This window comes from Haliotis asinina, chromosome 11 (genome assembly GCF_037392515.1).
Source record: "Haliotis asinina isolate JCU_RB_2024 chromosome 11, JCU_Hal_asi_v2, whole genome shotgun sequence".
Taxonomy (NCBI): domain Eukaryota; kingdom Metazoa; phylum Mollusca; class Gastropoda; order Lepetellida; family Haliotidae; genus Haliotis; species Haliotis asinina.
The window spans coordinates 25,012,762-25,028,132 of record NC_090290.1 but is presented as its reverse complement, the minus strand read 5'-3'; the positions used below and the strand labels follow the sequence as shown (position 1 = coordinate 25,028,132).

General features: G+C 39.3%; 1 protein-coding gene across 1 annotated transcript in view; it reads right to left on the bottom strand.

The window, feature by feature from the left end:
- LOC137255931 (receptor-type tyrosine-protein phosphatase N2-like) overlaps positions 1-15,371 on the bottom strand; it is a 221,384-nt gene that overhangs the window by 80,460 nt on the left and 125,553 nt on the right. Inside the window, exon 10 of the mRNA XM_067793531.1 lies at positions 3,447-3,523. Within this exon, the coding sequence (XP_067649632.1) occupies positions 3,447-3,523 (77 nt within the window). The remainder of the gene's footprint in view (positions 1-3,446; positions 3,524-15,371) is intronic.

Genomic DNA, 15,371 nt, shown 5'->3' with positions numbered 1-15,371 from the left:
TAGTCTGTAGAAAGGAGTCGTGTTTCCACCCACCTATCGTGTGGGGAAAAACTTGGACAAATAAAGTCAAGCTCAGTGTGAGAGTCCTCCACAGACACAGAGGTTATCCAGTTACTGTTGAATTTAACACAAGAGAGGGTTTTTCACTCTGTTCTACTTAATTCCTTTGATGTCAGAATTATTGACAAAATATGATGTATTTGCACTTCCAATTTTGCTTGACAAAGTCTGTTTGACAAAGTAGAAATCAGTTACATTAAATGTCTTACAAATTCCTTTTGATGTGAGATTATTCATGTCCAACTAAAACACTGTACATCTATTTAAGGAAGCTTTAAATGTTGCAAAGGTAGAGACATCAAGCAGTATGGCTTTGGATACAAAACACATAATTGCTGCACATGAGGTTGTGTGATCTGCCTCAGAATGGACAGTAGTAACCTTATCTTGCAATGTTTTTCCTATCACATACTCAGTTTGTAAGTGTTTCTGATTTATGCTGTTTTCATAAGGATGTTGACTGTGTTTGAATCCAGTTTTCCCGCAGTGCATCATGTCCTGCAGTCTCTGTATACAACAGTAATAGCAATCATTATTGATGCACTATGTCCCGCTGTACACTCATCAGGGGATCCTGCTGTACCCAGTTATCTGTTATACATGTCCTGCTATACCCAGTTATCTGTTATACATGTCCTGCTGTACCCAGTCATCAGTTGACCATATCCTGCTGTACTCTGTCATCAGGGGGTCATATGATGCAGTACCCAGTCATTAATTGACCATATCCTGCTGTACTCTGTCATCAGGGGATCATGTGATACAGTACCCAGTCATCAACTGACCATATCCTGCTGTACTCTGTCATCAGGGGATCATGTCCTGCTGTACCCAGTCATCAATTGACCATATCCTGCTGTACTCTGTCATCAGGGGATCATGTCCTGCTGTACCCAGTCATCAATTGACCATATCCTGCTGTACTCTGTCATCAGGGGTCATATGATGCAGTACCCAGTCATCAATTGACCATATCCTGCTGTACCCAGTTATCTGTTATACATGTCCTGCTGTACCCAGTCATCAGTTGACCATATCCTGCTACACTCTGTCATCAGGGGATCATGTGATGCAGTACCCAGTCATCAATTGACCATATCCTGCTGTACTCTGTCATCACAGTATCACAGCAACTCCATCACCTCCATCACACATCCACTCCATCAACTGTATCACACATCCACTCCATCAACTCTACCACACAACCACTCCATCACCACTCTATCACCTCCACCACACAACCACTCCACCACCTCCACACACACCACGCCATCACAACCACACACCCACTCCATCACCACCATACAACTACTCCATCACCACCTAACCACTCACTCTCCTCCACACAACCATGCCACCACCCCCACACAACCACTCAATCACCACCACACAACCACTCCATCACCACCACACAACCACTCCATCACCTCCACAAAGACACCTACTTTGTCACCTCCACCAACACCACTTCCAGACACCCACTTTGTCACCTCCACCAACACCACCTCCTGACATCCACTCAGTTACCTCCACCAACACCACCTCTAGACACCCACTTTGTCACCTCCACCAACACCACTTCCAGACACCCACTTTGTCACCTCCACCAACACCACCTCCAGACACCCACTTTGTCACATCCACCAACACCACTTCCAGACACCCACTTTGTCACATCCACCGACACCATCTCCTGACATCCATTCAGTTACCTCCACAATTCCAACCACCACACAACCACTTGATCACTCCCCCAACCACTACCCACCACCACACAACCTCCGTGTCTCCTCCACCTCTCTGTCACCACCACACAACCACTCAGTCACCACCATCAATTCCATCATCCCAGCCTGACGTCCTACACCTCCATCACCTCTATCAATAACACCACATCTTCATCACAAACTCCAATCAGGGAGACATCATATGCCAGAATTTCTCAACTCATATTACCAACTAACAAATACTTCACATCATATTATAGCCTTTAAACATTTCCCTACGTCAGTACATACTTCCCCCTTCATCCAGCTGACATATTGACATGCATGCATGTTTGTCTTCCTTAAACTGTGAGGCAAAGTAATGACTCCTGGCTGTCATCCACTGGGAAGTCAGTACTGACATAGACACTCTTATCCCGAACACCTGACAAGATGACTTGACCTATATATACTCTTAAAAAAAATGTAAGGGAACCTGAATTTTCAATTTGGATTTGAAGCATAAGCATTAACAAATGTTTCAAAGACAGACATCATATGAATGCACGACCACTTCCCTTCATCACCACACACAGTAGCATTATACACATGCATAGGATGTCATTCTTGACTTTGATGGTTCAAGAAGGTTGACAAATCACTCCAGACAATAATTTTTAACAATCATCTTGCAATACATAGTTGTTTCTGTTTGTTTCAATCCATTTGTTTTGTTTGAAAATGAAAATCAAGATTTCCAGAGTGATTACTGTACAAACAGCTATGGTCATAAGGAAGAGCAAGTGGTGATGCACTTGCAAAACATTCATTATTATCATATCAACATTCATTTACTCCAATATTTCTGCCAATATTTTCATTCATAAATTAAAAATGAAGTTCCCCTCACCTGACACTCACCTGAATGCACATGTATTGACAACAACAACAGCTTCTTTTGTCTTTGCAGCAATGTTTAAGCTAACAGACATACAAGAAACAAACAACTTCTCCAGTGTTTCTTACTTTCAACACTATCAATGTCAGGTGGAATATTGTTTTCAATCACACAAATTTTAAGCTCTTATCCTAACACATTTGCCTCCTGACAAGAATCATACTTTTTACTTCACAGATACCTTTCACACAACAAAACATTTGAGTTTGGGCAATGTTATGTCTGATTTCCTTTGAGTGAGTATGGTTTTACATCACCTTTAGCAATATTCTAGCAATATCATGGCAGGGGACACACACTGTACCAATGTAAGGAATCAAATCAGGGGCCCATTTCGCAAAGCTGTCCTATGATTAAGATCTTGTATATTTCCTAGTACCATCCCAACATCCTACACTGTAACATACGGGGTACCTATGTTACGAGGAAAGTTACGAGATCTTAGGCTTACGAGAGCTCTGTGAAACAGGCCCCTGGACCGGTGGACATGACGAGTCAACACTGATTTTCTTTGATTCAGGTAAGCTAAATATGAATGATCCCAAAAGTTCCAAGCAGTTTATAAATGTTCTTACCTTGGATGTTGTACATAATTACCAGTCAGATCAATAGTTGGATACTCTGATGTGACAAACATGCATGCAGTATATATATCTGATCTTCACATGGCAGTTTTAGGATCATATCTACATGAAATCAGTGCCAAAAACAAAGCAACTTACTGGCTTTATCAGCAACATCAGATGCATTCATGTAGGGGTTGGTCTTCACCTTGAACACCACCTTACCATCTTCAAGCCTGAAAAGATATTCATCATATCTGTGTAAATAACTTGCAATAATAACTTGCACTTGAGACACATTGTCTCAAACTGTACACAATGTGACTGATGTTAGCACAAACTGTATGCAGTGTGACTAATGTTAGCACAAACTGTATGCAGTGTGACCATGGCAACAGAAGAATGCACATGTCACTGAAGGTAATACAAAACTGTATGAAGTGTGACTGATGTTAGCACAAACTGTACACAATGTGACCAATGGTAACACAAAAATGTACATGTGACCAATGGTAATACAAAACCGTATGTAATGTGACTGACGTTAGTACACACTGTACACACTGTGACCAATGGTAACACAAAAATACACATGATGTGACTGATGGTAATACAAAACCATATGTAATGGGACTGATTGTAATACGAAACCACATTCAATGGGCCTTATGTTAGCACAAACCGTACACAATGTCACCAATGATATCACAAACATACACATGATGTGACTGATGTTAGCACTGCTCCCACGGAAGGAGGGACAACTTGTTTGTTGTGGCTTAACAGTGTGTGACCAGAATGTAAGTTGCTCAGCACATCAATCACTGGTTTGTCCATTCCCACTTACTGGTTACTGTAACAGGTGCAATATTGCTGACATAATACTCACTCACTTCTGGGTTCAACATAATTGGCACAATACTACACTCACACACACACACACAGAGACATAGCTGTCATATTGCTGCACATTAGAACACTCACTCAGCCAAGGTACATTTATCATTTCAAAAAACTTTCAGTTCAACATTATTTTTAAAAAATCTCTCTCTCAATTAAAAATGAAGAAACATTTCAAGCCCTGCAGTCACTCTGAAAGAAATTTCGGATTCATAATTTTCAGTGTACCATTGTGTATCCCCCACATTTGTTTTAATCTGTCAGTATTTCTCACGTTTAAATGAACATGAAACTTGATGAAGTGTGATGGAAGAAGTAAGCCTCCCATTGACCTGTTTGTCAATGATGGGAAAACACTATCCCACATGAATGATGACGCCTCGGAACACCTACAGATCTTCTCCATCTAGTCGTACTTATATATTAAGTATGACTCATGCAGTTGATCCTATATTTATTGAGTCTGTGATCACTGATATTTATTTAAGGTGCATCAGTGAGATGCTGCTTTCTACTTTAAACATGCAGAACAAATTAACACTACTTTTTCTGAATTAAATTAACTAGTTTAAATTGCTGTCCCCATGATTTGAAACATTCAAATTCTGTAAAGTTAACTTCCCAACAGGTTGTTAACAAGATTCTTGAAATAACGTCAATACTTAATCATGCGAGACAAGCCTTTGGAAATATAGCAATCTGTACCATTTTCAGATTTTGAAAGTTAATTGCAATACAGAAAATCACATGTTCCTTGAAACCTGTCTTCAGATCATTAACATAAATCAGTCCCACACATAATCCATCTTTTCTGGATTCAATATCCTACGTTAGCCACGGTTCTATCAGAGTAAATGTCACCAGCGGTAGTGTCGTATCCGCCAGCACAGATCTCACATTGCAATTACCATTATGTATATTTCAGACACAAGAACAGTCTTATGCAATTAATTTCCTTAATGAAGAGGAAAATATTATATTCCACAAATGAGTACAGACTATTCAAAGCTAGATTCCATTTCCTGGCCGGAGCCATGCATTGTTGTTGACTATGGGAGTGTCACATTTGTCATGTTGTCATTACACTATTGTCGATTTCATGTCGGTTTCACTCTCTGGAAAATCAGCACCAGTGGGGTATTGCATAATGTGTTATGTCAGGTAATCTCCCATTATTTAATTGGTAATCCACAGCACATGCTTTATAGTCAGTGTCAGCAACTGTTGATTCCTACATGAAGGAACACTAAGGAACAGTGGAAAAAGTATATGCATGTAGCAATATGGATCAGTGTACATTTCAAGCTGAATTAGAAACAGCAAATCAAATTATTTAAAATAGAAAACAAACACTGTAGTCTTTAGTGCAACTGATTTTGTTCCACTTAAAATCCGTACATGCTGATAAAACCTAAAGGACATTCACAGGCTTACTGAGACACGTTCTGAAGGGGATGGGGGGACTAACTGATGATGTTCAGGGGTGGGGGGAATACAAATTTGTTTGAAAACACATCTTTTCAAGAAGAATACTTAAAACTTGTTTTGAGGCTTTATCTTAAAATACAATAATTTACAGAACAGCTGTTCTGAAAAGCATCTTTTCAGCTTTCCTTTTGGTAAATTATTAATTAGATCTTATGTGGCCAAAGTAAAAAACTACTGTTACCCAAATATATTTATTGTTCGATTTTTTTTATTATTAGTAGTAGTAGTTGCACATTTTTCAAAGCGCAGGTCACATGCTATATGTTGTAATTAACAAACTAGATATCATTTGCATGCTCTTATTATTTTCAAGAGACTGCAGGGCTGAACCTGTAGGTGCAACCTATGACAAAGACACAGTTGCACCAGCCAAATTCCAGTTGTAGTGTGTTAAAACATCAGAGGTTTCAGTGTATATAAACTGATTTCTGTGATGTAGTTCCCATGAAACCATAGCAACAGAGACAAAGCTGATCCTTGTTTACATCACTTGTCATAGCCGAGAAGTGTCTATGAACAGCACTGATTCGGTGCCATAGCTGTTCAAAGTGTAGGAGAAAGAGGAGCTGACATATGTATGCTTATAATGTTAGACTTACTGTGGATGGATTTCTCAACAATTTACCTCATGCATGTTCGACTCATAACTAGGTTAATTTTGTAATTAACACAAGTTGCACAAGTGCAAGTAACAAAGTACTAAGTCAAGCCGACATATGTATTCACCAGTATGTAAAGGTGCTAATATCAGAGTATATACAGCTATAAACATACATGTATATTGCTCTACAGTATTTGCTTATGTTTAATGTTAAATATGGACTATATCCAAAGCAGGTAGTATATTACTGGGCAAATAAAGGATGCTGTGATGACCAAAATTTTGTAAATCAATCATATGAACAGGCTGTAAAAACCTATGCATTTTGAGACATGATAGTATTGGTAGCAGATTCTAAAAATATTCTTTTGGTCCTGTATTATTCAATATTTTCAGTTATGAAAGATTGTTTGTTTCATAAGAAGCAAAATTATATGCAAAGGATCATTTTGATTTTCCTTTAATCCAAATAGTATGATTTGTGGGGTAAGTTTAACTCTTATTCCAGCATCAGACATGAGCCACTCTTCGGTTTTCTTCCAAAATCTATTTATCAAATTACAGTCCCAAGAAAGGTGTAAAATAGTTTCATTGAAAGTTTCACCATAGGTACAAAGGGATGAGTCACTGGCTTTTATTTTATGTTCATAATAGTTTGTGCCCAAGATATTGTTAATAACTTTCATTTGGAAGCATCTTAATTCTGTACTCTGTATACATCTAAATGGAATAATGTCGTAGGTTCTCAAATCTGATTCATCAATGTTAGATTCAAGTATGGTTTCCCATTTTAAATTGGAGGCTGATTTCTTGAATTTTGACAAGAGAAGTGTGATATAAACAGCTTGCTACCCTTATCAGAATGAAACAGTTTATGAATCTAGTAAAGCAATCCTAATGTTAAGTGGTCTGAGTTACGGGTAGCAAGATTATAATATTTTTGTAGGTCTTCAACGCAACTGATCATATTTTGATAAGACAAGAAATGGGTATTGCAATGAAATTTAGTAACAAATTAATTAAAATCTAAACATTTTCCATAATTATCCAGTAGAGCTATGGCTGACCTTACTCCTCTCTTTCACCAATCTGAGTAAAAAGGTGTTTGATTTCCAATAATTAGTTTGCTGTTGAACCACAAAGGAAATGTCAGAAATTCCTTAACACATGGTGATTGTTCCAATAAGGTTTCAGTGTAATCTGCCTAAGCCACAAGTTTGTCGCTCCAAAAAGGATTATTCATATTGTCTGCATATTCTCTTATTTGGCTTGGGCCAATTTCAAAGAAACTTACTGGTAGTGGACAGAGATGTACGAAAAAAAAAAGAAGATTTTGTAGGTTTCAGTCTTGAACAAGATTCTTTTACCCAAGAAATTTGTTGGGACTGGACTGTTTTAAAGATAGGTAGCACCTTAATTCCACCATCTCAATGAGTACAGTACATTTCTCTCTTTATTTTGTCAATAAACTGAAAACAGTTCCTTTACAGTTGGTCAACTATACTCTGAGTTGGATTAGGTAGTGTTGAGAAGAGATGGTACAGTTTAGGCAAGAGATGTGATTTCAGTATTGTATTTCTCCCTAAGGAGTTAATGTCCTGAGTGACCAGATTTTCATTAAATTCTGTTTGTTTCGTAGTTCATCATCATAGTTTTTTTCTACCATTACATCCAAGTCTACATCAAAGTCTATTCTCGGCAAATTAAATCTCTTTACCCATCAAGGTTCCATTTGTTATATAGTGTATGTTTTGATCTCTTTTTAGATCCGATCCATGTAATTTTACTTTCTTCAATGTTAACTTTTAAGTCCTGAAAACCTAGCAAAGAAAGTAAGTTCATAAATTGTTGTATATAAAGATTTCTCAGTTCCATCAAGAATAATAGTTGTGTCATCTGCAAATTATGAGAGAATATATTCAATATGTCCAATTTTTTTAATTATTAGAAAAAAATCATTACTGCCATTCCTTTGTACTGTTACTTTCTATACACTTAAATATACACATGAACTTATGAACTGAAACACTATCTGGTGCTTAAATGAAAGAGAAAAATCATTTTTATCACCAGAAGCTAAGATGTCAACACAGTGGAAATTTGAGTGGAATGTCAACTCCCCCACAGTCTGTTCCACCTAGTTCATGTCATGAACAATGCCTTGTCACACCAATTAAATAGCCAGCGGTACCAGTGGACAGACGATATTCCCCATAAATCTCACCACACCACTTCCTCTTTTAAATACCAGGCTTTGGTGGTATTATTGTTTAAGAGTGAAGATTTGACCAATTTACACACATATTCCCCAAGCCTATTTGTCTTTTTAAAATAATCCAACCCCTGGACAGATCACATTTACAGCAACAAAAACTGTCTGTGAGTATTATGTTTGTGACTGACATGTGGAGACAATACACATTAGTATAAGAATATATCTAAACATTTCACCATGCCAGCACAAAATATTCCACAGCCAGATCTGTGCAACTTTGTGACAATACTTAAGGTGGTAATGTAATGAGCATTGGTGATTGGCCACCTGACATTAGGCATACATTGTTCATAAATAGAGAATAATAATAAACATTATGCTACATCTGTAGTTGAGATCATATTCTTGCATGTAAAAGTTTAAAAACATTAAGGTAGAAGGTTAGAGAAAGCCTACAGCAATGACATTTTATCTTAAACTTTGTTTATCTTTTCATTAAAGTCAACATATTTACAGACAATATTGCTCAGCAAAATAATAACAAATCACATAATGTGTCATGATGCTCTAGTTGACATGAAACACCATGTAGAGAGAAAATTCAAACATGCATAGCAAAAAAAATTAGATTTACAAGGCTTACTAAAAATCAAATATAAACCCATTTGTTTCACAACTACTATTCACCAGATCCATACAAGTTTGGGAAGCACATAACATAAAGATATTTAATCATTTTCTAAAATAGTTCAGAAAAATGTTCCCACAACGATTTCTGAAATTCTGAGGTCTATTTGAAGGATTCAAAAGATCAGCTTAAGAACATGCATCAATTCAAAATGGCCGTCACAGCAAGCAGCTGGACCAGGTGTTGGGGATGAACAAAGTCCACAGTGGTCTGTCAATGCATGATTGTCATTAACCAGCCTGAAAGCTGGCTTCAAGAGTCTTATGACAAGCCAAAGACCACCGGAAACTTGTTGGACGAGGGATGAGAGAAGCATGAAAGCTTAGAATGCGGGTGGATTGGGGCTGGCATTGAGTGTTGTAAACTGTCTGAGAACAGCTACAACAACGACAGGCAAGAGTAAACACTAATGACAAGCAAAAGCTTCCATGTCATCTCTTGTTAAGTCAGTCATGTTTAAAGAATTTGGGAAATTATTTTTTTCATCAGAAATAGATATGACCAATATCTTATTATACACAGCTTTTCAGAGATTCAAATGAATGGTCACATGCAACAAAAATCTTCCATGCATTGTAACTAGTCGTCATAATGAATCAAATTTCTTTCAGTGCTCCAGGTGCCAGCGTTCATACTGTACTCTCTCTACAAAGACATAAATTTATGTGAAAACCTCTCAAGGAACATATTTCTTTCTTCATTATGCATCTGCATATTTTTGTTGGTGCCTCTTACAAAAGGAGCATTGCAATTGTCCTCTATAACATACCCTGTGAATCATGGTATCTATTGCAAGTACTCAATCAAGCATTGAAAAACATCTTGGTAATTGACATCTCAGGAACAAAATTCATTGGTATACATTTCAAATTTTTAAAAAGCTTGTCCAAAAGAAATAATAGCAACAGTATTAGGTTACCATGAGACTTGAAGAGTGAAATGAAATTGTCATTATTTGCTTAAAGTGAGACAAAATTCTCAAGATGCCAGTAAGAAAATCTTTTTCCTATGTAGTAAGTAAAACCACTAACCTGACATGTAACATAAACAGCAAAATATACAGATATGTCCAGAATTTATTCACAAGGTTAGAATATTTGTCATGACATAAAAATATTCTGACAGAAAACTCTCCCATCCAACCATTACTATTATGTACATCCAAGTAAGTTCGGGGAGATACTGTCAACAGTTTAGCCGCAGGAGAAAATCTCACCCACAATGGCTCGTATACCAAAATCAATAACATTATCAATGGACATCAGAGTCTAATGATGCCAAAAGCTGGAAAAAGATGTATCCAAGTTTTCAGTTACAGTGATCACCATGAGGTTATATCTGTATTGCAGTTACCGGGGAGGGGTTAGGGTCATGTAGCTTATGGGAGGCCTGCAATTTGTTTCAGTATGAAAATCTGTTTCCAGTAAATGCAAGCAAAATGATTTTGTCATTAGGTTTAACCAAAACATTAACCCTTAACTGCTGGATCCTATGAACTGTAATGGTTTTGGTCAGAAAAAAAAATGTTTAGCACTAGCTCTTAGCATATTCAACGGTCATTGCCCTATGCCCTCAAAATGGAACAGGGCAAGCAGACACTTGGTTCAGGGGCACATCTTGCTTGTGTCCTCCCTCATTAATCTGTATTTAAAGATGACAAGTTTACACTACATCAATGCTGCACTAAATGTGTTCTGAATGAAATACCAACTATTTTAAAGCATGCATAATGGTCATCAATGAATATCCATATGAAAAACTGGCTCAGAATGGATGTCAGCTAGTTGATAAATGACATGTTTAATCATGTGAAGTTTCATCAAGGCAGTCATCATCAATGTAGCTCAGGGGCTCATTTTGATAATTTGAATAAAACTATTTCTTCTCGTAAGAAATACAATATTTCACCTAAAATGATAAAAATCAATTTTGTTATAAAAGGGGAGATATTCATATTATTACACAGACGAATTAATAATCTTGTCAATACTTAATTTCATTTCCTAATACGAAAACTTGTAGTCCTTAGTCAATATTTGTCTCATACTAGCTATACTTCTTCTGTACTCAGCCCATGAGGAAATGGTAAGAAATCATTAACTACAAAGATTTAACATGGAGGATTACCAGCTTGAAATCTTCCTAACTGTAAGAAACCAAATGACATAAAGTCCCATGAAAATATTCTTGTAAAACCACGATGGCATTCCTACCCCTGGCACTGCATGGGGTCAATCACTCTGGTCTTTCTAAAGAGAAGCCCAATTTAGGCAAACAAAGATTGCAAATGTCAAAGTAATTAATACAAGGTACAAATAATCTTCTTGAAGATGCCATACGCTAGCAGCAAAAACTACCCATAATCCTTCAAAGGAATCTTTTCCCTCGGTAATATCTGCCTCAAACCACGCTTTCAGCAGTGTGAGGGACTTCTAATAAGCACATGAAAGACTAGAGAGTCACGGCCGGAAAATCTAATCCTAACACCATGGTTACGGTTTCAGAACCATAGCGATATTTTTATCAATTTTAAGATTATAGGTGTGAGGTGTATAGTCATTTCGTAAGACGTGAAATTGTTGAAAATGGGTCATTCAGTTTTTCCTCATCATCAAAGAATTAACGTTTCTCCGTTTCATTAAAGGGCAACTTTTTCAAAACCAAAAAATTGTTGAACTGCCAAAATCATATCATCTTCTAAGGACTTGAATTAGAAAGGTATTCACATGATATCTGTACTAATGTGGTATCAGGTTTCTTTGACATAAAAGGCAAATCCTTTGCCGAGTGCTGTTAACTACAATTTTCATATTACAGTAGGATAAACAAGATGCACAGCAATTACAGTGTTTACCTTTTCTATTAATAACAAAAGTACTTCATGGTTGTGTCAGCTTCTTGCCACCACAAGGTGAATATGAAAGGGACCTGACAGAGATGGTAATGTTTGAAAGTTAGAGTTCAACATCACATGCAGCTGTGAACTGAATGGATTTAATGTCTATTGAAAAGATGAAGGATGTTTGTGTGGTGACCTTTTTGTATGGATGGATGGGAATAGGGTGGGTGTTGTTTGTTGTGTGGGTTTGGTGTGGTTGTTGGAGCAATGGTATGGATCTCTGGAAGCAAGAGTCTGCCTGTGTTTGGGTGTTGGTGACTGTGTTGATCAGGGTGATTGTGTTGGAGTGAGGGTGTCTCTACTGGATGGGGGTGCATGTGTTGATTGGGGTGTCCGTGTTGGATGGAGGTGTCTGTGTTCATGGAGGTGTCTGTGTTAATGAGAGGGTCTGTGTTGATGAAGATGTTTGTGTTGGATAGGGGGTCAGTGTTGGATTGAGGTGTCTGTGTTGGATAGGGGTGTCTGTGTTAATGGGGATGTCTGTGTTGATGAGGGTGTCCAATGATTGATCAGCTGATCTTGATGACTCAGATGACTGGGTTGGATGGAGGTGACCAAGTTGGACTGGTGGATGGGGGTGCATGTGTTGATGGGGTGTCTGTATTGCATGGAGGTGCCTGTTATGGATGGGGGTGTCTGTGTTTGATGAAGGTGCCTGTGTTCGTGGAAATGTCTGTTAATTGATGATATTTGTGTTGGATGGGGGTGTCTGGGTTGCATGGTGGTGTCTGGGTTGGATGGAGGTGCCTGTTATGGATGGGGGTGTCTGTGTTTGATGAAGGTGCCTGTGTTCGTGGAAATGTCTGTTAATTGATGATATTTGTGTTGGATGGGGGTGTCTGGGTTGCATGGTGGTGTCTGGGTTGGATGGAGGTAGCTGTGTTTGATGAAGGTGCCTGTGTTCATGGAAATGTCTGTTAATTGATGATATTTGTGTTGGATGGGGGTGTCTGGGTTGCATGGTGGTGTCTGGGTTGGATGGAGGTGGCTGTGTTTGATGAAGGTGCCTGTGTTCATGGAAATGTCTGTTAATTGATGATATTTGTGTTGGATGGGGGCGTCTGGGTTGCATGGTGGTGTCTGGGTTGGATGGAGGTGGCTGTGTTTGATGAAGGTGCCTGTGTTCATGGAAATGTCTGTTAATTGATGATATTTGTGTTGGATGGGGGTGTCTGGGTTGCATGGTGGTGTCTGGGTTGGATGGAGGTGGCTGTGTTGGATGGGGGTGTCTGTGTTTGATGAAGGTGCCTGTGTTCATGGAAATGTCTGTTAATTGATGATATTTGTGTTGGATGGGGGTGTCTGGGTTGCATGGTGGTGTCTGGGTTGGATGGAGGTGGCTGTGTTGGATGAAGGTGCCTGTGTTCATGGAAATGTCTGTTAATTGATGATATTTGTGTTGGATGGGGGTGTCTGGGTTGCATGGTGGTGTCTGGGTTGGATGGAGGTGGCTGTGTTTGATGAAGGTGCCTGTGTTCATGGAAATGTCTGTTAATTGATGATATTTGTGTTGGATGGGGGTGTCTGGGTTGCATGGTGGTGTCTGGGTTGGATGGAGGTGGCTGTGTTGGATGGGGGTGTCTGTGTTGGATGAAGGTGCCTGTGTTCATGGAAATGTCTGTTAATTGATGATATTTGTGTTGGATGGGGGTGTCTGGGTTGCATGGTGGTGTCTGGGTTGGATGGAGGTAGCTGTGTTTGATGAAGGTGCCTGTGTTCATGGAAATGTCTGTTAATTGATGATATTTGTGTTGGATGGGGGTGTCTGGGTTGCATGGTGGTGTCTGGGTTGGATGGAGGTGCCTGTTATGGATGGGGGTGTCTGTGTTTGATGAAGGTGCCTGTGTTCATGGAAATGTCTGTTAATTGATGATATTTGTGTTGGATGGGGGTGTCTGGGTTGCATGGTGGTGTCTGGGTTGGATGGAGGTGGCTGTGTTTGATGAAGGTGCCTGTGTTCATGGAAATGTCTGTTAATTGATGATATTTGTGTTGGATGGGGGTGTCTGGGTTGCATGGGGGTGTCTGGGTTGCATGGTGGTGTCTGGGTTGGATGGGGGTGGCTGTGTTTGATGAAGGTGCCTGTGTTCATGGAAATGTCTGTTAATTGATGATATTTGTGTTGGATGGGGGTGTCTGGGTTGCATGGTGGTGTCTGGGTTGGATGGAGGTAGCTGTGTTTGATGAAGGTGCCTGTGTTCATGGAAATGTCTGTTAATTGATGATATTTGTGTTGGATGGGGGTGTCTGGGTTGCATGGTGGTGTCTGGGTTGGATGGAGGTGGCTGTGTTTGATGAAGGTGCCTGTGTTCATGGAAATGTCTGTTAATTGATGATATTTGTGTTGGATGGGGGTGTCTGGGTTGCATGGTGGTGTCTGGGTTGGATGGAGGTGGCTGTGTTGGATGGGGGTGTCTGTGTTGGATGAAGGTGCCTGTGTTCATGGAAATGTCTGTTAATTGATGATATTTGTGTTGGATGGGGGTGTCTGGGTTGCATGGTGGTGTCTGGGTTGGATGGAGGTAGCTGTGTTTGATGAAGGTGCCTGTGTTCATGGAAATGTCTGTTAATTGATGATATTTGTGTTGGATGGGGGTGTCTGGGTTGCATGGTGGTGTCTGGGTTGGATGGAGGTGGCTGTGTTGGATAGGGGGTGTCTGTGTTGATGAGAGTAACTGTGTTGATCAAGGTGTCTGTGTTGACTGGGACGTCTAGGTTGGATGAAGGTGGCTGTGTTGGATGGGGGTGTCTGTGATGGATGGAGGTGGCTGTGTTTGATGGGTATGTCTGTTTTGTTTGTGTTGATGGGGGCATCTGTGTTGATAAAGGTGTGTGTTGGGATGGACATAACAGAGTACAGTAGTTTGGGTGGGTTTATGGGGACAAATAGGGTGAGACAGATTTCTTGGGCGGGTATTGATATGTTGTGGTATGAGTGTGGTCTGGTCAAGATCAAGACAACAGAATTGGATATGGCTGTGTTTGTGGTGGAAGTGAGTGGATATATTTCAGGTGTTACATAAACGTGGAGCATCAAACTGGAGGAGTGCGTAGGTGTTCTAATGTATAGCACCTAAAGCTAGAGTGAACATTTTCCCAGCTGCTCACAACTTGACTACTGCATCCCCGCTAACTAGAGAGTATATTCATCTCTGAGTCATCAGTGTATGACAAATCTGCCATTTCTCATGTAGACTTACCAGGAAACAAAACACTTCAACATGATAAAAACTGAAAAACCCTTCATTTCTTAAACATAGGAGAAGATGCAATCAGTTGTTTCACTAAACCAC